Source organism: Punica granatum, chromosome 2 (genome assembly GCF_007655135.1).
Source record: "Punica granatum isolate Tunisia-2019 chromosome 2, ASM765513v2, whole genome shotgun sequence".
Taxonomy (NCBI): Eukaryota; Viridiplantae; Streptophyta; class Magnoliopsida; order Myrtales; family Lythraceae; genus Punica; species Punica granatum.
Window position 1 is genome coordinate 3,474,970 of NC_045128.1, and position 26,018 is coordinate 3,500,987.

General features: G+C 40.1%; 5 protein-coding genes across 9 annotated transcripts; 3 read left to right on the forward strand and 2 right to left on the reverse strand.

Moving 5' to 3' along the window:
• Nucleotides 1-2,881, reverse strand: LOC116197524 (glyceraldehyde-3-phosphate dehydrogenase A, chloroplastic). The gene is made up of 5 exons (XM_031527692.1): nt 2,721-2,881; nt 2,498-2,614; nt 1,537-1,841; nt 832-1,076; nt 1-733 (listed from the first exon to the last, which is right to left on the reverse strand). Exons 1-5 carry the CDS (start codon nt 2,763-2,765, stop codon nt 231-233), a joined length of 1,215 nt encoding a protein of 404 aa, XP_031383552.1. The 5' UTR covers nt 2,766-2,881; the 3' UTR covers nt 1-230.
• A 4,317-nt stretch (nt 2,882-7,198) lies between these two features.
• LOC116196991 (heavy metal-associated isoprenylated plant protein 42-like) lies at nt 7,199-8,465 on the forward strand. 2 transcript variants are annotated; one of them, XM_031526971.1, is made up of 3 exons: nt 7,199-7,339; nt 7,472-7,550; nt 7,656-8,465. In XM_031526971.1, exons 1-3 carry the CDS (start codon nt 7,316-7,318, stop codon nt 8,291-8,293), a joined length of 741 nt encoding a protein of 246 aa, XP_031382831.1. In that variant the 5' UTR covers nt 7,199-7,315; the 3' UTR covers nt 8,294-8,465. The 2 variants fall into 2 exon arrangements, with proteins under 2 accessions (XP_031382831.1, XP_031382832.1); XM_031526972.1 differs by having other exon boundaries at nt 7,241-7,339; nt 7,475-7,550.
• A 5,276-nt stretch (nt 8,466-13,741) lies between these two features.
• On the forward strand, nt 13,742-19,311 carry LOC116195022 (acetyl-coenzyme A synthetase, chloroplastic/glyoxysomal-like). 4 transcript variants are annotated; one of them, XM_031523975.1, is made up of 19 exons: nt 13,742-13,897; nt 14,045-14,155; nt 14,394-14,715; nt 14,799-14,942; nt 15,038-15,193; nt 15,318-15,440; nt 15,531-15,699; nt 15,884-15,966; nt 16,264-16,365; nt 16,452-16,540; nt 16,649-16,739; nt 16,919-17,032; nt 17,169-17,245; nt 17,335-17,413; nt 17,558-17,626; nt 17,845-18,020; nt 18,241-18,493; nt 18,605-18,703; nt 18,872-19,311. In XM_031523975.1, the coding sequence occupies exons 3-19, from the start codon at nt 14,395-14,397 to the stop codon at nt 19,055-19,057; spliced, it is 2,331 nt and encodes a 776-aa protein (XP_031379835.1). In that variant the 5' UTR covers nt 13,742-13,897; nt 14,045-14,155; nt 14,394; the 3' UTR covers nt 19,058-19,311. The 4 variants fall into 4 exon arrangements, with proteins under 4 accessions (XP_031379835.1, XP_031379836.1, XP_031379834.1 ...); XM_031523976.1 differs by having other exon boundaries at nt 13,779-13,927; XM_031523977.1 differs by having other exon boundaries at nt 13,784-14,155; nt 18,241-18,297; nt 18,403-18,493.
• Nucleotides 19,308-22,531, reverse strand: LOC116195024 (eukaryotic peptide chain release factor subunit 1-3). Its single transcript, XM_031523978.1, has 2 exons — nt 22,354-22,531; nt 19,308-21,158 (listed from the first exon to the last, which is right to left on the reverse strand). Exon 2 carries the CDS (start codon nt 21,131-21,133, stop codon nt 19,823-19,825), a length of 1,311 nt encoding a protein of 436 aa, XP_031379838.1. The 5' UTR covers nt 21,134-21,158; nt 22,354-22,531; the 3' UTR covers nt 19,308-19,822.
• A 1,001-nt stretch (nt 22,532-23,532) lies between these two features.
• Nucleotides 23,533-25,531, forward strand: LOC116196346 (monothiol glutaredoxin-S14, chloroplastic). Its single transcript, XM_031526020.1, has 3 exons — nt 23,533-23,821; nt 24,320-24,589; nt 25,274-25,531. The coding sequence occupies exons 1-3, from the start codon at nt 23,599-23,601 to the stop codon at nt 25,327-25,329; spliced, it is 549 nt and encodes a 182-aa protein (XP_031381880.1). The 5' UTR covers nt 23,533-23,598; the 3' UTR covers nt 25,330-25,531.
• Nucleotides 25,532-26,018: the final 487 nt, after the last annotated feature.

A 26,018-nucleotide genomic window follows, 5' to 3' on the forward strand; every position in this document is an offset into this window, starting at 1 on the left:
GAAATCCTCCCAAGAGAAAAAAAATTCATTATTATGTCATAAACGATCAGAAACAAGAAATTGTTCCGCATGATCTCATTACATTATATTGCGAAACAGCTGCGTCTTAAGATTAAAAATAAAATAATGCACAGATTTTGGAGGACACCAATATTAATTAGCAGTCCAAAATCATCATTCACTCGGTCCATGGCTCTATTCGATCGATGATATATATAGACCCGGATACCTCACTTCCATTGGTTGGCCACGATGTGGGCGAGATCGACGACTCTCTGGGAGTAGCCCCACTCGTTGTCGTACCACGCAATTACCTTCACCATGTCGTCACCCATGACCATGGTGAGGGAAGAGTCGACGGTGGAGGACACATCGGAGCACCGGAAGTCCACCGACACAAGCGGCTCGTCACACACTGACAGGATGCCCTGCAGCTCCTTCTCCGCCGAATCCCTGAAGGCAGCGTTCACCTCCTCAGCAAAGGTCTTCTTGGAGACCTGCACGACGAGGTCGACCACCGACACGTTGGGGGTGGGGACACGGAGGGCAATGCCGTTCAATTTCCCCTTTAGGGTGGGGAGGACGAGGGCCACGGCCTTGGCTGCTCCAGTGGAGGTCGGGACGATGTTGAGTGCGGCTGCCCTTGCACGCCTCAAGTCACGGTGGCTAGCGTCGAGCAGGCGCTGGTCACCGGTGTAGGAGTGGGTGGTTGTCATGGTGCCCTTGATGATGCCTGCAGCCCCATGCACATTTATATACATTATTACGTTGTTCGGTACGTGGTTTTGTTATTTTATTACTCAATAATTTGTTCAAGGAAGAGAGTATCACCGAACTTCTGGTCGAGGACCTTGACGAAAGGGGCAAGGCAGTTGGTGGTGCACGAGGCATTGCTGATGATGGGCTCAGTCGGGTTGTAGAGGTCAGCATTGACCCCGACGACATAAGTTGGGATGTCACCCTTGCCGGGGGCGGTGATGAGCACCTTCTTGGCGCCAGCCTGGATGTGCTTGCCGGCACCCTCCTGGTCAACAAACACTCCAGTTCCTTCGATCACCAGATCGATCCCCATTTCCCTAAAACAATAGAAGCAATGTGAGTCCCTGAATCATGATACTTCGACTTGCAAGGCTCGAACTGACAATTTACATAAGTTGTTAGGAGCAAACATGAAATTGTAAAAGCTTTGTAGGGTGAAAACTATTAAATAATCAAAGTTTCAAGGTATATTTGGAAGAAAAAATATTAATATAAGACAAAGCTTAGGGGCTAAAGAGGGGAAATTCTACGTTGCAATCAATAAAATTCCATCATGTAATTTACTAAGCATATGAATAAAAAGTTAAGTAGTTTACTAAAATATGTATAACTTATTTCGAAATATATGTAATTTATCTTGAAATCTCAACTTACTGCAAATTTGAGTAATAACTTTTTGATTGTAAGTGCAACTGATTGCACTCTGGACCTTCTCAACAAAAAAAGATTATTTCATTCAAAGATAACAGAGGATAGAAAGGTGACTGGACTGCTTACCCCCAGGGAAGGTTGAGGGGGTTGCGGTTGGAGACGACCTGGATGACCTTGCCGTCCACGGAGATGGCAGAGTCGCCCACGGGCTTGACATCAGCTTCGAAGATGCCGAGGGTAGAGTCATACTTGAGGAGGTGAGAGGCCTGCTTGACACCTCCGGTGTCGTTGATAGCGATGACATCAAGGGGCGAGTCCTTGCGGCCGTGCCAACACCGGAGGAAGTTCCGGCCTATTCTCCCGAATCCATTGATGGCCACCTTCAGCTTTGCCTCCACCACTCCCTTCCTGTAACCTCCGCTGCTCCCGACCTGAATTAATAATCATTTTTCACAAATTTATGAATTTTGATTGTGACTTAAATAAAACGATAATAGTTAATGACGGTCAAGCAGATGGACGCTCGAACAGGATTAATCTTAGCTAAAGAGCAAAGAACAAACCATGGTGTCACCAACATATAGATATAGATAGAGACATTATATGATGCATTTCCGAATAAGACCGACTGTTGTTTTGAACACAAATCCTCTTGGATTGTCGGAAACATCGGGTGGCAATTGCTATGGAGATGATTCTATGAATTTGAATTCGAAAGCAGCCCCTTATGTTCATTCGACGCTACCTAATTGCTGACAACTGGTGCCACTCCTCTGTAAATAGTACTATTAGCAAATCTTGTCGATCTCTTATATCGTAATTTCCCATCCCACCTCGCTCAGATCCGTTTAAGCTATCGTATGGCTGGTCGGGATGGCTAAACTTAACCGACAAAAGTATTGATTTAATCTATGTTATGAGATTTCCGGATTGAACGGTTCGCTGAGATATGTCCGGCGCACACAACTCTTACGTACAATCAGAGCATTTGAGCAATGAATTGGTTTTTACCGTTTTTCTTGGATCAAAAGCAATAAGAGGAGAAGGTTAGGCAGGGGAGAGAAAGTATGCATAGAGTGGAACTTACAGCAGAAGTCTGGAAGGCAATGACGGAGAGGAAGTCATCGGAGTTCTTCCTCCCAAAGGAAAGAGATGCCGACGAGTTCCGGAGGCCCGAGAATTCCCCGAACCCCTTCCCATTTGCCTGCATGCGATCAATCATATACATATATATACATCAGAATTAAAATATAGGTGCGAGAACAATGCCGGGGCAGGGGTCAGAATGGCACGGGGGCGAGCAACCAAACCTGGAGAGATGGCTTGGCGACGGAAAGGGCGGCAGAGGAAGCCATGGCAGAGGAGGAGGAGGACGTTTCAGTTCAGCAGTAGGAAGTCGATAGGAGGGTGTGACTGTGTGTATAAAGAGAAGTAATGAGAGGAGAGGAATTGAGGATAGACTGAGTGGTGAGTAGTGAAGAGGATGAGATTACGGATAAGCCCTCTCACTCGAATGATTGGCTCTCACTAGCCCTTTGTTCACTTCTTCCATTCTTTCCCTCCCTTCCAAACTAACTAACTTTGTGTCCCTGTTTTCACTATGCTTGGCTTTGCTCGAGCTCGAGCTTGAGCTCGAGTCCAGTCACGACTGCCTGAGCTCTAGTCCCGAATGGCTCTTGCTTCTGAGCTCGAGCCGTGTCATGAGATGACTGCCCGAACTCGTAAATACTGCTTTACATGTTTGTTTACTATCCAGTTACCCTCATCTTCGGAAATTTTAGAATGGAACTGCCGGGGGAGCCGCATGTACGAGATTTTATTGGCTTAGGGAAGGATGATCATATATATTATATAAATTTTGAGTACCGGCCGAGATGAAAATCGGACTAGACTTCGAGTTCAACCTCTGGAGATGAGTAACATTCCATAGTCTAATTGAGAGACTCGCAGCTAATTAAGCTTCTTTATGCTACTACACGAATGAGCTACGTATAGCTGAGTCTTGGATCGATACGATCTCCGCTTTGATAGTATCTCTTTTTCTCGAACTTCTACTTCGGATTTTGAGATTGTTTGATTTTTTATTTTCATTTTCATTATTATTATTATTATTATTTTGTGAATGATGTTGTGAATATTGGCTGTTGATTTTGTTGTGGACAGCATCAGTGGGCATATTGTGGACGAGGATTTGGATTATGACGATTGGCTATTACACAACAAATATGAAATATTGTCAGGAAAGGAGTGAGCTCTCAAACCCATCAATGGGTTTGGCTGTTTCTCAGATTGCTGTGGGCAACATATCGCCAATCGCAAAAGTTCTGTTATCTCCAAACCCTGAGCCACTAATTTCTCTGCATCTTTCTCACCATGAATTCCGCCTAAAATCTTTGTTTTTCGATTACAAGGAAGGCAAGCGGGAGAATATTCGTCGACTTTATCCTCACCGGTTAATATTCGGAACGAAGCCCATCAATCCATTCAGTAGATAGATCCAACACATTAAGCCCATTAAGCGTTTGAACCCTCTTTGGTTTGCACCAAAGCCGGGTGGAGCTTTTCGCATGGCATTTTGCATCGTGAAGTTCTGGATGCGTCGTATCGTGCACCTAACACATTTTTACCTTCAGAAGCGGTTCGTAAATCATAAATAACTAAAAACGGGCATTCGAGATAAACTAGCATATCAATTTGAAAATTTCGATACGATCTCTTACGTACTCTTAATGGCCGAGTAGACTACGTTGACATGTAATCCTACCCACAAATTAAGGAGAGGCTTGGAGAAAACTTGACTACCGTTTTTGATCCCCCGGTTGTGTTTTCGACACCTAGGATAATATGTGAAACCAGTTATTTTCTGTCACTAATTTATTTCATTATCTATCTTATATTTTGTGCGTTTATATTATATATTTGAGTAGATATGAACCGAGAGAAGTTGAGGGGACAAAACGTTGCTCACTTTAAATTTTCATGCCTTAAGAAAAATTGATACATATATTTATTCAATTTTTCTTATTATATCTTCCTAATTCGGAAAAATTGTCTTACTATGCGCCCCTTTGAGGATCTTGTCTATCCCAGTATTTAAGTAAGGAAAGGAAAAAAAGAAAAAAGAAAAAAGAACGATGATAAATAAAGCAAATTAAAAAGAGATAGCGTTGGAATGTTGAGGGAAAGGAACGAATCTGTGTCCTTCATATACTGACCTGCCAATTTGCCGCATCTAAACAGTCCCTCAGCTTTGAGCTTTATTTAAATCATCATGAAAAGCAAAAATAAATATACTTCACATTATAAATATACTTGACATAACCGTACACTTGGGAATATTCAAAATTGACTACATATGGTCAAAATAAATAGCCACCAAACCATCAAGAAAAAAAATATATGAACACATATATCATGTTCGCAGTTATATCAGGATCAATGCCACGAACGGATACTCGGATTTTCTCGAAGTTGATACGTGTGGAAGTTCGTCGTCTAGGAGCGTGGCGGCTCGTGTTGTAACAGCAGAAGAAATCAGAGGTTGCACCGGCTGCGGCTCATAACCATTTAGACTAGCACTACCCCAGATCTGCAGTAGTTGATGGCGAATCGAAGTAGTAAATATGATTATTCATGATTTCGTCGAGCTGCTTTTCACGAGCGGACCCGCTCAACTTGCTTAAGGAGGAGAGTTCAAAAGGGTGAGAGCATCTTATAAGAAAAGAAAGGAGGTGAGCAAAAGTTGGGCAAATCGAACCCAAATATCCTCTTGTTGTCTATTTTGTTGTCTGGTTAAAACCCAATTCGACCAAGGCAGACGTAGATGCAGTCCTATGATTCACTTCGACCCATTCGGTAGTTGTATGCCAACCCATGTTCAGTGCTTAATAATTTTATGTCTCGAATCAAATTAAAATATTTCTTTTGCATTATCATTATCATTATTATTATTATTATTATTATTATTATTATTATTGAAATTCTAACCAACATGGTGATGTGTCTAGCCATACCTCACCTGATCAATGTAAGTCACACAAAAAAATGAATTTAGCTACTGCACAAGTATCCTCTTATCTCAAAAATGGCACTGCTCGACGCCACCGAATTCTCGGAGCAAGTCATATCCGGTGATGAAGTCGTTAGTTCCGGTTAATATTTATACGATAAGAAGAAGGTCTGATCGGCTTAATTCGATAACATAGCGCAGGTATACATAATTCCCTCTGCCTTATTGCTCTATTGTTGGAATTAGAATGTTCTTGTGTCAAATGCTTATATGGCCACTTGTGCGGCTCTCAAATTTCTAATTAATTAACTAGAATGATTAAGGATCAATAGCACCATACCTTTACATACATAATATATACACATATATAGCTACTAATTAGAGGAAGCTTATTGGCTCCAAAGTACTTCTTCCCCAATAACAATATACAATTAAACCATTCCATGTTACGCTAGGAATCGCGTCCTAGATTTTGCTTTTGCAATACTTTAACTTAGATTTGACTTAATTCAATTTTAAAATTTTGATGACTTTGAAAATTTAAAATGGGAAATTAACTTGAAATGATACTAATTTATTTGGGTGCAACAGTCGATATGTTCTCTCGGACAAAATCTCGGCCAATCTCTTTCCGGACTAGTCGAGTTTGGCCATTTAATCCGGGTTTTAACATTTTGAGGAATTATTTCTCATGGCTTCATAACTAGACTTGGTACCACCTCATATATGAATATTATTCACGATGACTCGATATATATGTCGTAGTCGATAACCTGATATACATCGACATCTTCGTATATCTCTGCAAATTTTCGTCCAAGAAGCCAAAATTTTCGCTAGATATTTAGCTGCACTTTTAATTAGATTGGATTATGGATAATTTTTTTTCCCAATGTTTAATCTAAATTTATTTGGTCAAACAAAACATAATTGATCACTAGAGGAAGCGTTGAATTTTCTGCCAAAAAAAAAACAGAGGAAGTGTCAAAGTAGGACCGAATATGGGATCCTAGTTGTCATTACGAAGCCCCCTCAATTAAATTAAATCCCAGAATAAAGGTAGACAAATTTGCTAAAGAACCTTTCTATTAATTCAAAGGAGCGACCTATATATCAGCAAACTGTTTTTGTTAATTTTTAATAGCACATCTCTCCCAAGATATTAATGCAATTATATATGTGTGTGTATATTTCCGTCTTTATTCTCCATACTTCTTTATTTTAGACAAAAAGGAAGCAATTATGCACCCGATTTATTTTGCTAATTAAGCTGTATTTTCTCGAGTTCGTACATATTCTCTCTCTCTCTTGCTAATGTAAAGTGGAAACCTTGAACTTCGCATGGACATTTTACGTACCTAAAGTGGGTCGCTTATTCAATCCATTTTCTGTGCAGGATCATAAATGTCGATTTTGTATATTATCGCAAGATAAAAATGAAAATTTGTTAATCCATTAATTAATTTTATATACAAGCAAAACATGACTTGAAATATTTATAACTCGTCAATTTTTTTGTTATGTCCGGATCTCTTCACCAAAGTTTCTTCGATTATGTATAATTTGGCTTGGCTAGGAAGCAATTTCTTTGGGGCTTTTGCGTTGTACATGAAAAAGAACATTTGAATGATACAATCATAAAAGCAAGGGCTAATGATCATAACAAGATCCCTTCCCATTATATTCCACCCGAACAAAACAATTTTTAATTGATTATTACTCGAAAATAAAAAATAATAATTTAATTATCGAACGCCCCCTCCTACGTTTTTCGGTGCATATAAATGCCCTCTTAACTGTCTGATAATTTATACCCATAGACAGACCACTTCAAAGTTAGTCCTTACTTCTCTTCCTTTTAGTTGGCAAGCTTGCTAGCTCGATCTTCGGCGGCATATGGCCAAGGAAGCCGACTTAAAGGTACATGATCGATCCCTCTTTCGATATATGTTCACGGGTTTAAGTTATATTCAGATATGATCGCTTTCAGATCCTAGTAAAGTGTTGTGGTTCATTCTCTGATCCCGAGTTTCGACTCTTGTTTTGGTGCAGAAGATCGAGCTGAAGGTGACGGTCAACTGCTGTGATGGGTGCAAGAGGAAGGTGAAGAAGCTGCTGCGAAGTGTCGAAGGTACCGTTTCGGGACCCGACCTGACTCAAGAGCCGTAATTCAGCATTTGCCTTCTTTTGTGCTTGCCCCCTAGAAGTTAATTTACGTGGAACTGCGTGGATTCAGGAGTTCTGAAGATAGAAATCGACCCGGTGAACCCAAAAGTCACGGTGCTTGGGAATGTGGACCCACAGGTCCTCATCAAGAAGCTCGCCAAAGCCGGAAAACAAGCAGAAGTCCGCAGCAGCACCTCTGTTAGTGGTAGCCCCGGTGATCAGAAGGACAAGAAGGAAATCAAAGAAAAGGAAAACGTAAATGGTAATCCGAAACCCGACAAGTGCCCCGACTCTTGCAGCAAAGAGAAGGTCATCAAAGAGACAATACCCTGCGGGGCCGAGGAAATGGACCCGACGAAGAACCAGGAAACATTAAACTCTGCGAAATCTTGTGCCAGTGAAGCGAGCAGGAGCGAAGGCTTTCCGCTTCGCCCTCCAATCCCTGAGGTGAAGTACGCAGTTTACCCGAACATGTTCCTAGAGACGGCAAGTGTTAGGACCATGGAGCAACCTTACCCGATCGGGATGCCTTATTACACGGTGTGCTCATATATCGCTCCCCTGCCTCCTCAGGCAGCATTTGGGCAAGAATTCCCAGGCTACGGGGGTCGGCAGGTGGCGGCACAGCCGATGTTCGAGGCCCCGGTGGTGACGCGGGTCGGGGACTATTTCAGCGACGAGAACACCGTGGGGTGCCATGTGATGTGACTGAGATTTAGAAAGGGCCAATAGAGAAGGCCAATTTCCCCTGGTTTTGCTCTGTCTTTTGAGGCATTTGTTAGATAGGTTTTAATTTCCCACTTCCATTTTTTGTAGTGATAAAATGCCAACTTTCTTTCCCCTATAATTTCATGCTGATCATTATGTTAAAATGCATTCACAATCTTTCTATCGGTTGTCAATTCAATTTCCTCAGAAAAAAAAAAATCGATTCGATTATCTGAAATTCTAAATGAAAACTTTCCGGCACGATGTAAAATGATTATTTTATCTTTGATTCAAGCAAAAAAATAAAAAAAAAATCCCAAGTCAGATGGAGGTGTTTACCGGTTACCTCATATCCAAAATAATATATATATATATATATATATATGTCGAATAATAAGAGAGTGAAATCCTGAACATAATATTTTAAAATTTTGTGTTAACTATGATTTTCATTTCTATGTCAAGTGAAATTTTAATTTTAATTACTCTTGCCACGAAAAGTTAGCTATCCGTGTGAGGGTACAAAATTCCCTAATACTAATTCCCGGTCCACCACGCTCCACCATAGGTGTTTTAACAGCGGACGACCCCCATATTGATTTTATGGGTTTCGAATCCATGATCTGCAGGACTTTCCAGAGCTTTGATACCATCTCGCCATGAAAAGTTAGTTGTCCGTGTGAGGGCACAAAATTCCCTAATTCTAATCAAGTACAAAAATCCCCTTGTGATTTGCGCTTGAGACAAATTGAACCATGTGATTTTTTTAGGGACAAATAACACAATGTTGTTCACTTCGTGAGACATAATGAACCTTACCGTTAATTTTTTCATCACTTTCGGTCCCCAAACTTTCCTTTTTGCCATTATTAACGTCAAACTTTCAACTTTTTTCAATTTAGTCCTAAAATTCGAAAAAAAAGGGGAAGGGGTTAGGGCCGTTGGTCGGCGACCTCGACCCCACCATCGAGGTCGCATGCACCCACAGAGGATGCCGGCAACCATGGAAGTGGGGTCGGGGCCGCATATTGGCTGCCCCCGCCCCCGAATCAACCGGGATCTTGAGCTAGGGCCATCAATCGGCGACCTCGACCCCACCCTTAAGGTCTCCGGCTTCCTCTGTGGGTGTCGGCAACCTCGGTGGTGGGGTTGGGGTCGCCGACTGGTGGCTCGAGCAACCCCCCTTCCTTTTTTAGAATTTTAGGATCAAATTGCAAAAAAGTTGAAAGTTTGAGGGTAATAATAAAAAAGAAAATTTTGAGCATCAAAAGTGATGAAAATTTAACGGTGAGGTCCATTATGTCTTACGAAATGAATCACATGGTGTTATTTGTCCATAAAAAAATCACAGGGTGCAATTTGTCTTAAATTCAAACCACAGTGGAGAGTTTTTATACTTTTCCTTGTAAGTAATTTAGAAGATTAACACCCCAGAATTTTCTTTCTTCAAATCCCTCTATGCCCAAGATGAGTACTTGATGAATCTGTGCCCTTACACAGACAGCTAGCTTTTCGTGACGAGATGGTGTCAGAACTTAGAAAAGTCTTGGAAGTCCCGAATTCGAAACTTAAAAAAACAATGAAGCGGTCGTCCGTCGGAGTTCACCTGGAGCAGAGCATGGTGCGCCCAAGATGAGTATTTGATGAATTTGTATTCTCACACGGATAGTTAGCTTTTCGTGACGAGACATGACCTCAGATTGTGCTTCGGCCGCCATTCTTTTCTTTTTAGTACAAAAAGAAGGGGGGAATGAAAAGGAAGAAAAAGGTGGGGGGAATTAAGTTTGACTTGAACATATATAGATTCTATTAACCCCTCGACGCATCGAGAGTCCAAAGAAGAGCACAGCCTAATGAACCTTTCAGTTTGTTGATTGAGATTTTTTTAATTTTAACAATTGAAAGTAAGAAAACCTTTTGCCCAACACCCCCCCCAAAAAAAAAAAGGCGAAACATTTTCTTCTCAATGGATTAAATCAATAAGTAAACAGCTGCTTTCTATTTGTTAGTTAAATAATATATTTCTTCGCCATCGTCTGTTCTTGAGTTACCAGCTAAGAAAACATCTTTCAATTTTCAAAATTCGCGGTTAGGGTTTTCCGACTTCTCGATAAAGTCGACATGGACCATGAGCAGCGAGCAGACATGTATATATGTTCCATACAATTTTCTTCTTTTTCTTTATCACTAGCTAGGTAATATTATTATTCATGGTACATATGCCACGAATTGCACTAAAGTGAGGAGTGGAGTAGAGTAGCTTAGCCTTTCGTTTTGTATATTTCCCCCATCCTATTTCATAGCACGTAGTCCCTCTTAAAGGGTTATATAGGACATGATGACAAGGATTTCAAAGCAATTATCAAGTTATAATTGGAAAAAAAAAAACAACTATCGAGTTGATTCAGGGTCGAAAAGAAAGAATTCCATATGAAGTCGTAGTATTACCAACCAATCCAATTTATTGATCTTCATAGAAACAACTATTCTTTTAAGGCACCTAAGGATCGATCGAGTTAATGACAATTTGAATCCTAGCCTGGGAGTCACTGGTCATGATGATCACATATATATAGAATCTTACACATTAACGATACGATGGACTTACTATGCCTAATTAACATTTTACCACCTGGCAGTTCATATGATATAGTTCTTTCTAATCTGTTGAGTATGTAATTGACGTACTTATATCAAAACAGAAAAGAAAAGAACCTGTTGTGAAAAATGTTATATATATATATATATATATATATATAACAACGGTAGTTTTCTTTTTTCATATAATTTTTAGTTGCGGTTACATTTTTTTTTACTTTAACTTTTTTTATTCGTTTAATGTGATGAATTTAACTTATAATAATCTCTTGAATAGTCAGTCTCTATAATGCCATTTATCTTCCTCATTAATTAAGAGTAGTTCGATTGTAAACGATTGTGCACGCAGACTGGGAAGCTTTAGAAGACGATATTTTACCAGCAGGGTAAAACAAGGGAACCAACGGAAGGATCGAGTCCAACGGGGAATGACTTCGAGGGAGTCGTTCGGTGCAGCCACCACTCGACAGTTTGGTAGGTTTACTAATCGAATAACTTGGGGATAATCTCTGAGGTTCCCTAGCTAAGATAATATTTTATTAAATCTAATGTATTGTTACTTATAATTTCCGTTATATTCACTATCAATTATTTATTGTTTTAGATAACTTTATATATATCTGAAAATTCAAAGAGTCCATATTAATTTAGATCGAACCAGATCGACTCAATTTATCATCAACATGTATCAAAATGATGGGATAAATTTAGATCAAACATATTGTAACAAGAAATATTCAGCAAAAAAAAAATGCTGTCACAAGAAAAAGAATAAAAAATAACTTTCTAAGGACGAACCTCCCCTAACTAAGGTGGTCATAAATGAACTACTACTAAGGTGGCCATGATTTTTTTTTTTGAAGTTATTTATAAGCCCATAAATAAGGCTGTCACGAGTTTTTGAAGTTTTTTTTTTTGAAGTGTTGTGCCTCTGCTTATTCCGTTTCAACTTTCAAGTATTAAATAATTATATTTTATTTATTTTCAGTAATTTTCGATTGTTACCCCAAATGTTTTTGCTTATTCTACATTTAGCAATTATTTTTCAACAATTATACTTCGCACTTTTACTTCAGCAATAACACTCCCAAACCAAGCCTAAGAAGACATCTTTTATGTTTTAAAATTCGCGGTTAGGGTTTTTCGATTTTTCGATAGAGTCTATATGGACCATGAGTAGCGATGGGACATCTATATATGTTCTATACAAGTTTCTTCTTTTTAATAAAAGTATTTCTTTATCACTAGCTAGGTAATAGTCATGGTACATATGCCACTTATCGCACTAAAGTGAGGAGTAGCTTAGGCTATAGTAAGTCTTTAGTTTTAATTTTAACTCAACACACTACATAACAAAAACACACGTTTTCCAAGTCAAATTTATAATCACATCTCATTTGTCTTTTTTCACAATCAAAATCAAAATCAAAATCAAAGTAACTTTAACTCTGAATCCAAACGGCCCCTAGATTTCCCCCATCCTATTTCATAGCATGTAGTCCCTCTTAAAGGGTTATATCGGACATGATGATATCAGGATTTCGAAAATAACTATGGAGTTGATTCGGGTCAAAACAAAATCATTCCATATGAAGTTGTAGTATTACCAACCGCTCCTTTTTATCAAGCTTAATTGAAACAATATTCTTTTAAGGCACCTGAGGATCAAGTTAATGGCTTAGAATCTTAGTTAGGGAGTCACTGTCATGATGAACACGTATGTATAGAATCTTACACATTAACGATACTATGGTCTTACTATGCCTAACGTTATATCACCCAGTTAATATAATAGTTCTTAGAAAATGTTATATAATACACAATTTTTAGTTGCACTTGCAAATTTCTTTTTTTCACTTTTTTTATTCGTTTTATGTGATGAATTTTAACTTATAATAATATTTTGGAATAATAGTCTATAATGACATTTATCTTTCTCAAAACTAAAGTATTTTTTCTTTTTAATAAAAGGAGCGACTGAGTTCGTTCATAGTCATCTAATTAATATATATACCATAAATACGGCGAAGGCGCGAGGCGCTGAGACATAAATTCACTCTGATTTATAAATTGATTTTTTGAAGGAGTTTCTATAGTAGGAGTTAATAAAATGTGTTGAACTAAAAACAGTTTATCAAATATAAATTTCAAAATTTATTTATAGTAATCTAATTTAACTAATATACTTATAGTATACAAATTTATGAAACGTCGTAGATGTGTCGATCAAACCAATTCGTGAGTTTTTTTTTCCTAACAAAAATTAGGAGAATGACAACATCTACCAATTTTAGTTATTATTAATAGTTAATTTCTAGAAAATAAAGAAAATGGATCTAAATTTTCAAACGACATATCTTCATTGTATTCTTTTTAGATAATTCTTGTTTTCTTAAATTCTTAGCTATATGACCAAGTCGGTTCCGAATAAGAGTAAGACGCGGTTAATTGGCCAACAAAATCTTCGTAGCCTCACTCCCTGTTTGGCTTTAGAAATTTTTTTTAACTAAACTCCATTTATCTTCAATTTAATAACACAATTATTACTTTTTTATTTTTTAATCATTCAATTCAATTTTTAATATTAAATTCTTTTAACTATTCATTACTTTTTCATATATTTTTTCATAATTCAACAATACAATCATTATAAATTAATTAAAATAAAAATACAACTCACCTTAACTTTAATACCAAATACAGAGGCTCCTAAAAAGGTCAAAAAATTTGGCTGTTCCCGACAATCCTCCTAAAAAGGTCAAAAACAAAAAGCAAGGTAACATGTTTCCAATATTTACATTTTTGGTCATTTTACCCAATTTCTGTCTTCTTTCGAATTTTCCCCACCGAGAAATTGACACTCAATCATCATCGTCCTCATCATTAATCACTGCATCATACAAAAGACAGCGGGATGGCGGCTTCCTCGATGCGAGACCTCATTACATGGCCCGGAAGACGGATGGGTTCATAGATGATATATGGAACGGACGACGACGAACAAAAGTTCATAGCAAAATCTTTTTTTTTTTTTTGGTGAACAAGCAAGCATATCTTCCTGTCCTGACCCGCTTGATTCCCATTTCTTGATGAGGATATAGTAATAGTATACAGATTGAAGTTGAATTCTTAGTCCTACCTTCATGTGGACAGATTGATGCTTCAGCTTGACGGGTCTGCTTTGTATCTGTCTCTGAATATTCGAACCTTATCCGTCCACTTGTTCGAGCTCGGGAGCTTGCGCTAGCAGCCATCACGCCCAAGGTTAGCTTTTTCAGCGGTTGTATTTGCTGGGCTGTGTCTTCATTTTGTAATTCAAATGGTCGGGAATGATGAAAAGGTAGAATCTTGGGGGATACCCTTCTCGTTTTCGTGCTCAAAATTCGAGAATCCGGTGATGCTTGCTCTGTTTTGCAATGATAACTGTATAATTCAAGATCGATTTCTAAAAGTTCATAGATTGATATATGGGACTGAGGCTTCTGGTGGTGTAAATAAACAGGATGCTCCCTCAATGTTACAACGTAGCGATATCATGTGAAGCTCTCGTTCGCATCCCTCTTCTCGGCAGTAACCATCACAGACAGCAGTATCGCCCCTGCCCGAGTATTGGTCCTAGGAGGTTGATGATGGGGTCTAACTATGAGTCAAATGGTATCTGGAGGCATCCTTGTCCTATGAATATGAATGTGGTGACTTCTTCGAGAAGTTCTTGTCCAATAAATGCAGTGGTGCTTGGCGAAGCCCTTGCTTCGGAGGAAAGTGAACTTGTCTTCCCAAGTAAAGATTTCTCCGGTCAGGCCATGGTTGCCTCCCTTGAAAAGGTCTCTCTCTTTGGGCCACTGTTTGTTATTTTACGGTAAATATGTTCTCAGGTTTGATTTGTATTGGGTTGTTGAATCATCAGTACTTGGAGATGTACAAAAGGTCCATTGAAGACCCTGCTGGGTTTTGGTCCGATATTGCATCGCAGTTCTACTGGAAGGAGAAGTGGGGCAAGCAAGTTTACTCTGAGAATCTTGATGTGAGGAAAGGAGATATCAAGATCGAGGTCTATTTTAAATTCTCGGAACTTGTATCCTCTCTTTCTCTTAAGCTTGTCACAACTGTAACGTAATGTCGCATTATGTCGGTTTTTGTGAGCAGTGGTTCAAGGGAGGTATTACCAACATTTGCTATAATTGCTTGGATAGGAATGTGGAAACTGGGAACGGGGACAAAATTGCCATTTACTGGGAAGGAAATGAGCCAGGCTCTGATGGCAGCTTAACTTATTCACAACTCCTGCAAAAAGTTTGCCAGGTCGAATTCATGTCGTACTTTGCTCCAATGTCACATTTTCACTCACCTCCAAACCATCTCTAGTGCATCCTCAGAAAATTGAATCAGAAAATAAAAGAAAATTGTCAAAATGATTTCTTCGCAGCTTGCAAATTACTTAAAAGATGTTGGGGTGAAGAAGGGTGATGCTGTGGTGGTTTATCTGCCAATGCTAATGGAACTCCCAATAACAATGCTTGCATGTGCTCGAATTGGTGCCATTCACTCGGTACGTCCTCAACATTGCTTTTTGTCTTCTTCCTTTAATGGTGCTTATTTCTTTAACTAAATCATATTGTACTTTTCTCATTTCTTGTAGGTTGTATTTGCTGGTTTTTCTTCAGAATCCCTCGCTCAGAGGATCATGGATTGCAAACCGAAGGCTGTTATTACTTGCAATGCTGTTAAAAGAGGGCCTAAGGTCATATATCTTAAGGGCATCGTTGATACTGCTCTTGCTGAATCAGCTAAAAGTGGGATATCCATTGGTAGGAAGTGAGCATTTGTGCGTCATATAAATGCAATGACATTCTAAATATTTTGTCATTGATGAAAAAATGCATATCCAGATCACTGTATTTCATTTTCAGGTATTCCTGCTAATTTCCTTGCTTCTCTTCCTAGTCCCTTTGACAATTAAAACAAGACCTCTCTCTCTCTTTTCTTCTGTAGATGTCTGCCTAACCTATGAAAATCAGTCGGCCATGATGAGAGGCGAAACCAAATGGCAGGAAGGAAGAGACATTTGGTGGCAGGTCCGTTCACTATGTTGATATTGTGATAAATTGCTAAATGTAACTGATGGTGTTTTGTGTACAGTAGGAACTTATTGAACCATCCAGAGCCAGCCATAACATCAAGATTTTATGTTGTTTAATAATCTTTCCAATACTGTTTAAAAATTTAGTGAGAAATACTTTTATCAACTTATTAGACCACCTCTTGGGCCCATGAAGCCATGTTTGAGCCGATTTAATTCTGATCTAGTTCTCAGAACCCTGTCAAGGGTTCCCCCATCCAAAGGTTTCTGATGAAATTCTGATGGCTTATAGGATGTGGTTCCTAAATATCCAACTACTTGTGAAGTGGAGTGGGTTGATGCAGAAGATCCCCTCTTCCTCCTTTATACCAGCGGAAGCACAGGGAAGCCAAAGGTAAGCTAGATGTTTCATTACGTCAAAATTTCTTTATATTTCTCTATGTTTAATGTAGCAATATTTAACTGTACTTTTCTGAGAAGGGTGTTCTGCATACGACTGGTGGGTATATGGTATACACTGCGACCACATTTAAGTATGCATTCGACTACAAGCCTTCCGATGTTTACTGGTAATCCCATCTTCATTGAAACCTTGGCAGACCTCTCTTGGGAAAATGTGACTATATTTTGCTCGAATTTTCTATAAACTTGTAATTAATTGTTTAGCTTGGTTTCAGGTGCACAGCAGATTGTGGTTGGATCACAGGGCACAGCTACGTCACTTATGGACCTATGCTGAACGGAGCAACGGTTATAGTCTTTGAAGGGGTAAGCATAAGAAAGTGAAGAATTTCTTCTTTGGCATGGACATGAATTGGGGAATTCTGGGCTCCATTAAGTAAACAGGAACACTTGTTTGCGAACGCAAACAGGATGAGATATGACATCACACCACTCCCTCTTTAGGTTGTTGCCCTTTAATATGTCGAGATATCGTGTAACTGTAGGCACCAAGTTATCCAGATCCAGGACGATGTTGGGATATTGTGGACAAGTACAAGGTGACGCTTTTCTACACTGCTCCCACATTGGTTCGATCCCTCATGCGAGCTGGGGATGAGGTGAGAATCTCTTATATTACTAAGTTGCCTAATTGAAACATAGGCAATAAGAATACGATATTGTATTGTTCTCTAGATGATGGGACATGGTAAATGCCACAAGTTTCTTATTGATTAATTATAACTTTTTCCCCAGTATGTGACGCGATATTCTCGCAAATCATTACGGGTCCTTGGAAGTGTTGGAGAGCCTATCAACCCAAGCGCTTGGAGGTTTGCAGCTCAACGCCTTTACTTATCTATTTCAAGCAGTACATATTGTCAGTTTCCCAAGGATAAAGATGAAAGTGCTCGTGTTTTAGGTGGTTCTTCAACGTGGTCGGGGATTCGAGGTGTCCCATATCTGACACTTGGTGGCAAACTGAGACTGGGGGCTTCATGGTATTTTCCTATTTTCTTTTACTCCTGTTGCCCACATCTCTAAGGAAGGTGTATTAGTTCCTCTTCGCATCTTAATGGTTTGCTTTGCTCTGTGAGTTTTTCTCATTATGCTGCTCATAAGAGTTTCTTGTGATCGCCATGCAGATAACTCCACTTCCCGGTGCCTGGCCTCAGAAGCCCGGTTCTGCTACCTTTCCTTTCTTTGGAGTTCAGGTTGGTGTCCCGAAGATATTTTCTGATGAAAGTATTCAAAGTTACCTGTCTTTCGGGGGAAGAAGAGAATAAAAAAGGAAGTTTTGAAGTGTTTCATCCGAAAAACAGAACATTCATAATCTTCGCCAAAAAGCACCTTATGCATTTCTCGAGTTTCATTATCTGAAGCTTCTTATTTGTTATGGTAAAAGAGAAAAGTTCTTTTAATACAACTGCAGCCAGCAATAGTGGACGAGAAGGGGCTTAAACTTGAAGGCGAGTGCAGTGGGTACCTTTGTGTGAAGAGCTCGTGGCCGGGAGCATTTCGCACCTTATATGGGGATCACGAACGATATGAAACCACCTACTTCAAGCCATTCCCAGGCTATTATTTCAGTGGCGATGGATGCAGCAGGTTAGTTCATAATTATAACTCAAATCAACTTACCTTCCCTGGGAAATGACTGGTTGCTCTTAGAGCAGGTGTGCCTCGGTACCCTGAGCCAAACTGCTGTTTAGAACTCAAATCTGTGATCCTTTATGTGGGGATAAAATGCAGGTTCCTCATGTTTTGTTCAATTTGATTGAGCGAAATCGATCTAAGGGCATACAATAACGTCTCTTTAATTCTATAGGGACAAGGATGGATACTACTGGCTTACTGGTAGAGTCGATGACGTAATCAACGTCAGGTACCACTCTTACCTTCCATGGGCTGCCTATTCAAAGATGAAACTTTCAATCTGGGACTTTGTATTTATCACTAATAAATTCCCGGTGATCCGAACATGTGGTAGTGGCCATCGTATTGGCACGGCAGAAGTTGAATCAGCTCTCGTTTCCCACCCGCAGTGTTCTGAAGCTGCTGTGGTCGGTGTCGAGCACGAGGTACTTTTTTTATCCCATGACATTTTACCCGGGTATTAGAAGTCTTGGAACAAAAAAGGAATTGTGGCCCTACTGGGAAGAGAAGAGTGTTTGATGTCGGTTCCTTTCTAGGTCAAGGGACAGGGAATCTATGCCTTTGTTACACTTGCCGACGGTGTCCCTTACAGCGAAGAACTTCGGAAGAGTCTCGTCGTCACCGTGAGAAAGCAGGTGCAGCCCCGACTTTAAAGTTCGCGTCATTATTTCTTTTTTGTAGTCTCTTCTCAATTTTAATCATCTGATCTTAGACTGCAGATCGAGATAGAGATAATGGTTTCTGGTTTATCTAAGTTTCTTGGTTTCTTTCTGGAATTGATTTGCAACTTTTTGCTGTTGCAGATCGGAGCATTTGCAGCACCAGACAAGATTCACTGGGCACCTGGCCTCCCAAAGACCCGAAGCGGGAAGATAATGAGGCGAATTCTTAGGAAGATCGCTTCTCGACAATTAGACGAGCTGGGGGACACAAGCACTCTGGCTGATCCGTCTGTTGTTGATCAGTTAATTGCACTCAGTGATAGCTAGAGTGGGCTTGATTACTAGGAAGGTTGTAGAAATCCATCTATTCCTGGGAAGTGCTCGGTCCTCAGGCGACAATTGGAACAATCCTGCTCCTGCCAATTTCTAGACTTGCGCCAAATAATATACCTGTTCAGGTTCTGCTCTCCTGAAACTGCTCGGTTCGAAAACTGGCAAACGCGTATAGACACAATAGTGTATCTGGTTTACTTTCACTTATGTCATTCAGCTTGAAGTATGACTAATACAAGGTTTCTTCCTGATTTGAGTTCTCAATGAAATTCATCCTGGCAAGGAAGTAAAATAACAAAGTAAAGTGGGGGAGACTCAAGAAGATAAGTTCACAAAGCCATCCCGGGACTGACCGACTTAAGTCCCCGGGGAACATGAGTAAAACGAGATCAAACAAGGGACACTGTATAGAACAGTCATAATGACAAGACAAAACAGAACAGGGAAATATGTTCGGACATACCCTCTTTGATCCCTTATGCCTATCTTTTCGAAGCTTTACCAATCTGTCCTCTTCATATAAAGGTCCTCATAAAACCATATCTGTGGTCTGTTGCCATCGAACGCATTTCAAAACAGGAAAGTGCAGGAGGAAGAAAGAAGTGATGAGTACGATCTTTGCAAAACAGGTGGGACGGGCAACCAAACTGTGCGAGCGGGAGCCAAGTATCTTCTTGGGCCGATTTTTCAGATTATCGAAAGAGAAGCAGCAAAGTTTCGTCATCACAGCCCGTCTTTGGCATCAGCTCATCCTGCACTTCAGTCAGAATCCTCGTAAACCTCTCCATCATCAGACAGCTCGTCAAACGATCTTATGTCCAGCTGGTAACGGAGGATACCCCCAATTCCGCCAAACCCTCGGCAAAATTGCGACCCCTCCTGAGACTTGTTGGTGACAAACTCAAGAGTGCAGCCAAATTTCTTGTACTCATTTGCAAACCACTCAAGCAGCGGCATCTTCTCCTGAACTTCTAGCTCAGCAGGGGTAGCTGGGTCCCGGAAGTTGCTCTGATCAGCTTCCTGCTCCTTGTTCAAGTGCTTGATTATGACCTCGCCTGTGGTGCTGTTCTTCAGCACATACCTGTTAATGTCTAAGTTCTCCCACACAATAAGGGTCTCAACAGCACCCATTTCGAGAGCCTTCAAAGTATCGTCTACCCCAAATACATATTTTCCAGTATCTTGACTGATTTCCTCGAAGTACTTCCCAATCAAGCGCTTCTCCTGTATGAACTTCACATTCGAGAGGATTTCAGCAGACAACTCGATAGCCTGATTAAACCCATTTTCACCTCCATAGGAAACATCAACCACGTTAAGTATCTTAGCCTGTAGACGAGGATCAAACATATCTGATTGGCTCAGCTCAGTCTTGAAATCGGCAGAACCAGCAAGAATTAGACCAGCCACGTTAGGCTGACTAGTGGCAGGGTTGATGAAGAACTGAGTCGCAAGCTCTGCAGTCTTCCTGACGTAATTGTGTCGTTTTTCCATCCGAAGACGGGCAAAACGTAGAGCTGACTGACCTCCTCTTCCGTGCTTCTTGGGAAGATCGACAGTGAACTTGTGGAGTACTTCTCTTGTATTCCCACTGAGTGTTCCAAATAGAGTTCCATTTCCATCCATGACAATGAACCCAAACTTGTCATCAGACTCTAAGAGCTCATTCAGGGCCTCAGTGTGAAATTTGTTATCACAGAGGTATAGTGAAGCATTAATAGGCTTGAAAGGCTCGAAATCTATGGTCACCTTCTTTTCCTTGCCATCTTCAGTGACAATGGTCCCAGTGTAAAGCACCAGACCATTGGGAGGAACCTTGTTGTACAGCTTGAGCCTCTGTTGGGCAGAAGTAATGGCACCCAAGACAGACTGACGGTTGACCCTACTCTTGATGTTTGAAGCAGTTCCAAACTCATCACCCAACATCTTAGTGACACGAGATATTTGATCGCGTGGAGGCATAATAAGAGATATCATGCTTGTACCATTACCCCTGGCAGATTCCAATGCCTTGATCAGTTTCTTGATCTTCCATATTTCAATATTCTTGTCCGATTCACCATCAGCCATCACTGCTAATTACTGTTTAAACAGCCTGTGCAAACACACAAAATATTAGATCAAGATTCAAAGCTCCAAGAGGAGAACGAAATAAAAAGACCTTGCGAAAAAGTCCAATCCCAGTCCAAACCGTAGAACATTATGTGGAAAGAGGCATCAAGATGGAAAGAGTATTGCAATAAAAGATGATGCATTAATATCTATCTTCCGCACGAGATGATTGTACACACAGTTCACCCTTTAAAAGAAGATTTATATCACTTTCGTAACTCAAGAAAATAAGTACAGCAAAATTTTAAGTCTTCTACAACATTAAACGCAGAAGGGAAGAAGGAACTCAATGCATCCTGAAGCAACCAATCAAACAGACAGAGTTAGTTATGAATGGCGATAGCCGCAATGAACTCCATGAAGGTGTTTACTGAAGCAAGTTAAAAGTACCACACTCCCATACACATGTATATGGATATATGTTCCTTTGTGAATGGAAAGCCCCATGGTTGCAAAACGAAGTTCTCTTAGGCCCATAAATTGTACTTGAGACAACATTCAATATCGGGTTTCTTTCCAATTAAAATGAGACATCCTGAGACATTTCTAATTTAGGGAGCTCATAAAACTACGGGTGCAGTGATGATTCTCACTTTAATTGAAGGTTCAAAAATATAAGCTATATGCTATTGCAGGTTCTGACCGATGAATGTCATGCTTAGGCGACATCGAATTGGACTACAAGGGCAATAAGATCTCGAAACTCAATCTTGAATTACTATCTATCAATGACTGGAGAGAGAGAAGGGGACGAAAGAAAAGCGCAAAAAGGCGACAGAACCCCATAAGCCGTTGGATCTACCGGGGAAGGCGACTGAGCCCAATAAACCACGACCAAATGACAACGCGTGGAGCACATAGAGTAAAAGGCAATTCGCGGCGAAGATTCAACGTCTGGTCAAGACGAGTCACAATCAGGTAAACCAGCGCAGCAAGTATCGGAGGGAGCTCCATTCCCAATCCGACACGAAGCCAACGCACCAAACCAGTCAAATCCAAATCCAAATTCCGATTATTACAAGTTAACAAAGAGTGAACATGACCAGATCGAATCTAACGCGCGATGAACCGACAAGCGTCACAGACACGGAGCAAGGCAAGAAGCACCAGCTAAGGCAAACTGAACATCGGATGAGCTGACGGAGGAGAAGGTAGAAGAAGACCGGGGTTTAGGTTACCTGAGGGGATCGGGGGTCCGGGTGAGCTGCTGCGATGGCGAAGGGAGCTGAGGTGAAATGAGCGTGCTAGGGTTTTCAGTTCCGCCGCGTTCCTCTCTGATGTTTCCTTACCCTATTTCTTCTCCTCCGTTTGTCAGTCGCTGTCCTGCTGGGAATCCGTGGGCCCACCACCGGAATTTTCCCCGCCGTCCCTTTTTTTCCCTTGTATTTTCATATTTTAGGATCTAGATTTAAATATTTAAATATATTTATTTATTTAAAATTAAATCTACCAAAATAAATATTATATCATATTTTATATATGTTACATTGAAAATTTTTTGGGTGAAAAACTAAAACTATTTTTTTTTGCTGAACAAAAAAAATGAAACGTTATTATAGATGACTTCATCATCGGCAGCCTCCTAGCTAGCCCGTGGTCAGTATTCTTGTGGCTGTATTAATCGGTGGCATAGTCAATATCTCAATGTAAATTATGATGTTTTCAATAAAATGATACAATTCTCACAAAATAAATAAATTGATACAATTCAATTAACAAAAACTATTAAAATACCAACAAATTTTATTTTCATTAAATTAAAATTATATTTAAAAAAGAAATTCTATTATATTATTAAAATCTTCACATTATCTCTCTCATTCTCAAAAGAAGATACAATCGGATTAGTAAAACAAATACGTGGACATTCCGTTATTTCTAACACAAATTTGGTTTAAAAAATGACATCAGTTGTAGCTTCATATCAAACTACAAACAAATCCCAAGTTTGTGCAAACAAGGAAAAGCAAATCTCATGCGCGCTTTACAAGTGCGAAAAAAGGACATGATATAAATATATGTATTCTTTTTCAGTTACAAAATTGGGTCTAATAAGGATAAGAAAATGAAATAAAAAGTTTTATCGTTGAAAGTCGAATATGAAATATCTCGATTTTAATGATATGTATAAGATTTTTGGATTGCACCATCCTTATATATATCTCTGATAAGTACTTCATTACTTAGAAGAAAAAAAAATTATTGCTAGCAGAAAAAAATATCTTTATAAAAGACTTCTTCAATTCAAAAAAAAAGAAGAAAGGAATTGAACAATATGGACGGAATCCACAAAATAATGCGGAAAATGGACGGCCAGGATCTGCCGTTACCTCAAAGAAAAAGAATATATTCTGAGGACAAAACTGCGGGAGGGGAGAGAGCGGGACGACAGACGAAACGACGACGCTGAGTTCCGGGCAGCAATGGCGCTTCTCCAGTCGACGGTCCTACCCTCCTCCGCCTTCTCCTCCTCGGAGTCTCCGCTCTCTGCTCCCCGGCCGAGCTTGTGTCTGATCGCCGCGCACCGTCTGACCGGCCTCTCCCGGCTGCCACGCTCCCTTCGCCTCCTGACGGTCGTCGGCAGGCCCGGATCCGCCGTTGTCGGCTCTAGACCTAACGGCAGCTCCTTCCGCTGCTTCGCTTCCGGTAATGGAGTCAATCACTCACTTTCGGATTGGCCGATTCGATTCGTACAGTCAGATTCCTTCCAGTTGGATAGTATTATTCAGGTTCATGCGAGCTGCGGCTTGCTTGAAGGAAGTATACTTCCTCAGTTTAGCTATTTCATTGCTTCCGGTAATGAAGTCAATCACTCTATTCGAAGTGTACTTGAGGTTTGGAAGTTCCCGAGTTCTTGGAATTCTGGGAAGTTCCCATATTTCGCGAAACTTGAATTGGTAGCATGAACGCAGATGCTGTAATATCGAACAATTCGGAAGATGATGCTGGAAACGTCTTGAATATATATGAATGATAAGATTCGGCAACAATCGTAATCGAAAGGAGGCAGAGCGTGATGCTCAATACTGATCTTTAATTAGCCCCTCTTGTCACATTTCTCGACCACTGCTTCCTCTTTCTGGTCTCCGGTTTGGTGTAGATTGTGACAGACAATTGTCTTTTGGTGTGGGACTGTGGATGCAGCATTGACTCCTGAGCTAAAGTCGACACTTGACAAGGTGGTTACGTCGAACAAAGTGGTGGTTTTCATGAAGGGAACCAAGGATTTTCCTCAGTGCGGGTTCTCGAACACAGTAGTGCAAATTTTGAAGTCCCTCAACATGCCTTTCGAGACGATCAACATCCTAGAGAACGAGATGCTGCGTCAGGGTTTGAAGGAGTATTCTAGCTGGCCTACCTTTCCTCAACTTTACATTCAAGGTGAATTCTTCGGTGGATGTGACATTACCGTTGGTAAGTTCGATGGGCTTTTATCGAGCATTTGCTGGTGCTTTCCTAGTTCAATGTTACAGACACAACAAGAAACCAAAAACCTCTTGGTAAAGATCACTCTTTCTGCAACACGAGTATAATTAGTATAATTTGGTGACTGGAGACTTATTAATGTTGTCTGGAATGGTTGCTTAAACTTGAGGATTTCGAAGTATCGAGTCTTGTGGGAGTTTTGAGTCTTGGATTGTGCATGGAACAGTGCTGGTTCAGTGTTTTTTTTCTTTCGTCTAGGCGTTGCTGGAGGTGGTAATGAAAAAGAGACGACTGACTGAACAAAAGCTTTCATGTAGGGGATAATCGATGCTGAGAAAGTAAACTCAGAAGAGGATAGTTCTTGTTAATCCTTCAGTTTCTAGGATTACTGAAAAATACAGACATTCCAAGAACATGTGCTTGTTTCTGTTCTTTCTGGACAATAATCGCTTCATCAGCCAAATCTAGGAATGGTTTGTTAATCACTTCCCGAGTTGTTTTGCTACTTTAACATTCCAACATTATTTTATTGGTCACGTGTTCTTTGCTTTGCCGGCTCATATATAATGCGATTCTGCATAATGTAGAGGAAATTACTTCTCCTAAAGTTGATGAAAGCTTTCGACTAGATTCAAATGTGCAAGTTCTAATGGGAACTATCGATGTTTGCAGAGGCCTATAATAGCGGGGAATTGCAGGAACTGCTGGAGAAAGCGATGTGCTCATGAAGAAAGCTATTCTTGAAGCTGCGCCTATCACCATGATGGCTTTCTGGTTCACTGTTTGGTTTGGCCTGCTTCTAACTGCTAAAATTATTTGAAACTGCATATATGAGCGAGCGCATGTAATAATTGAAGAAAAATTGAAATATTGGCAACGTACATAGTCAGTTGAAATCGGATCGAATGCTTTCCATATGCATTGGAAGTTTGATGGGTTGTTTCAAGGACAAAGGTAGTATCCGAAATTGGAACGGGATCTCAACTGGTTGGCAGGTGAATTGTCCATTGGACAAAATTGGACAACAACTTGTGCTCGTCTACAACTTCTATTACGGACGACAGATTCCCATTACATGGATACGATTGCACGAACTGTAGAGGAGTCAAATTTGTGATCTATTTACTTGATAACGTCGAGAAGTCTTCTGCATCGGATATTTTCAGCATTGGTTTGAAGTCTAACTACGAACACTCGCATCATTTTGTGCTTTGGTGCAGAAATCATAAAAGAAAAATCAGCTTTCGTTTTAAAAAGAAAAAAAAAAAACCCCATTGGCGTGGAAGATTGGCAATTCAAAAATATATGAACCCAACGTTTTACAAGGACATTCTGGCTAGTTTTTACTAGGAACATCCGAACATTACGTGAGATTAACACATATTATGACATGCAAGTCTTCATTTAGAGCCTGTGA

Excerpts from the sequence above, each read along its gene's own strand:
- LOC116196346 (XM_031526020.1), top strand. The coding sequence starts at position 23,599 with ATGGCGCTTCTCCAGTCGACGGTCCTACCCTCCTCCGCCTTCTCCTCC. Across the intron at positions 23,822-24,319 it reads CTTCCGCTGCTTCGCTTCCG|CATTGACTCCTGAGCTAAAG; the intron begins GTAATGGAGTCA and ends CTGTGGATGCAG. Across the intron at positions 24,590-25,273 it reads TGGATGTGACATTACCGTTG|AGGCCTATAATAGCGGGGAA; the intron begins GTAAGTTCGATG and ends CGATGTTTGCAG.
- LOC116195024 (XM_031523978.1), bottom strand. The coding sequence starts at position 21,133 with ATGGCTGATGGTGAATCGGACAAGAATATTGAAATATGGAAGATCAAG.
- LOC116195022 (XM_031523975.1), top strand. The coding sequence starts at position 14,395 with ATGCTCCCTCAATGTTACAACGTAGCGATATCATGTGAAGCTCTCGTT. Across the intron at positions 15,700-15,883 it reads TAAAAGTGGGATATCCATTG|ATGTCTGCCTAACCTATGAA; the intron begins GTAGGAAGTGAG and ends TTTCTTCTGTAG. Across the intron at positions 15,967-16,263 it reads GAAGAGACATTTGGTGGCAG|GATGTGGTTCCTAAATATCC; the intron begins GTCCGTTCACTA and ends GATGGCTTATAG.
- LOC116197524 (XM_031527692.1), bottom strand. The coding sequence starts at position 2,765 with ATGGCTTCCTCTGCCGCCCTTTCCGTCGCCAAGCCATCTCTCCAG. Across the intron at positions 2,615-2,720 it reads TCGCCAAGCCATCTCTCCAG|GCAAATGGGAAGGGGTTCGG; the intron begins GTTTGGTTGCTC and ends GATCGCATGCAG. Across the intron at positions 1,077-1,536 it reads CCCCTCAACCTTCCCTGGGG|GGAAATGGGGATCGATCTGG; the intron begins GTAAGCAGTCCA and ends CTATTGTTTTAG.
- LOC116196991 (XM_031526971.1), top strand. The coding sequence starts at position 7,316 with ATGGCCAAGGAAGCCGACTTAAAG. Across the intron at positions 7,340-7,471 it reads CCAAGGAAGCCGACTTAAAG|AAGATCGAGCTGAAGGTGAC; the intron begins GTACATGATCGA and ends GTTTTGGTGCAG. Across the intron at positions 7,551-7,655 it reads GCTGCTGCGAAGTGTCGAAG|GAGTTCTGAAGATAGAAATC; the intron begins GTACCGTTTCGG and ends GCGTGGATTCAG.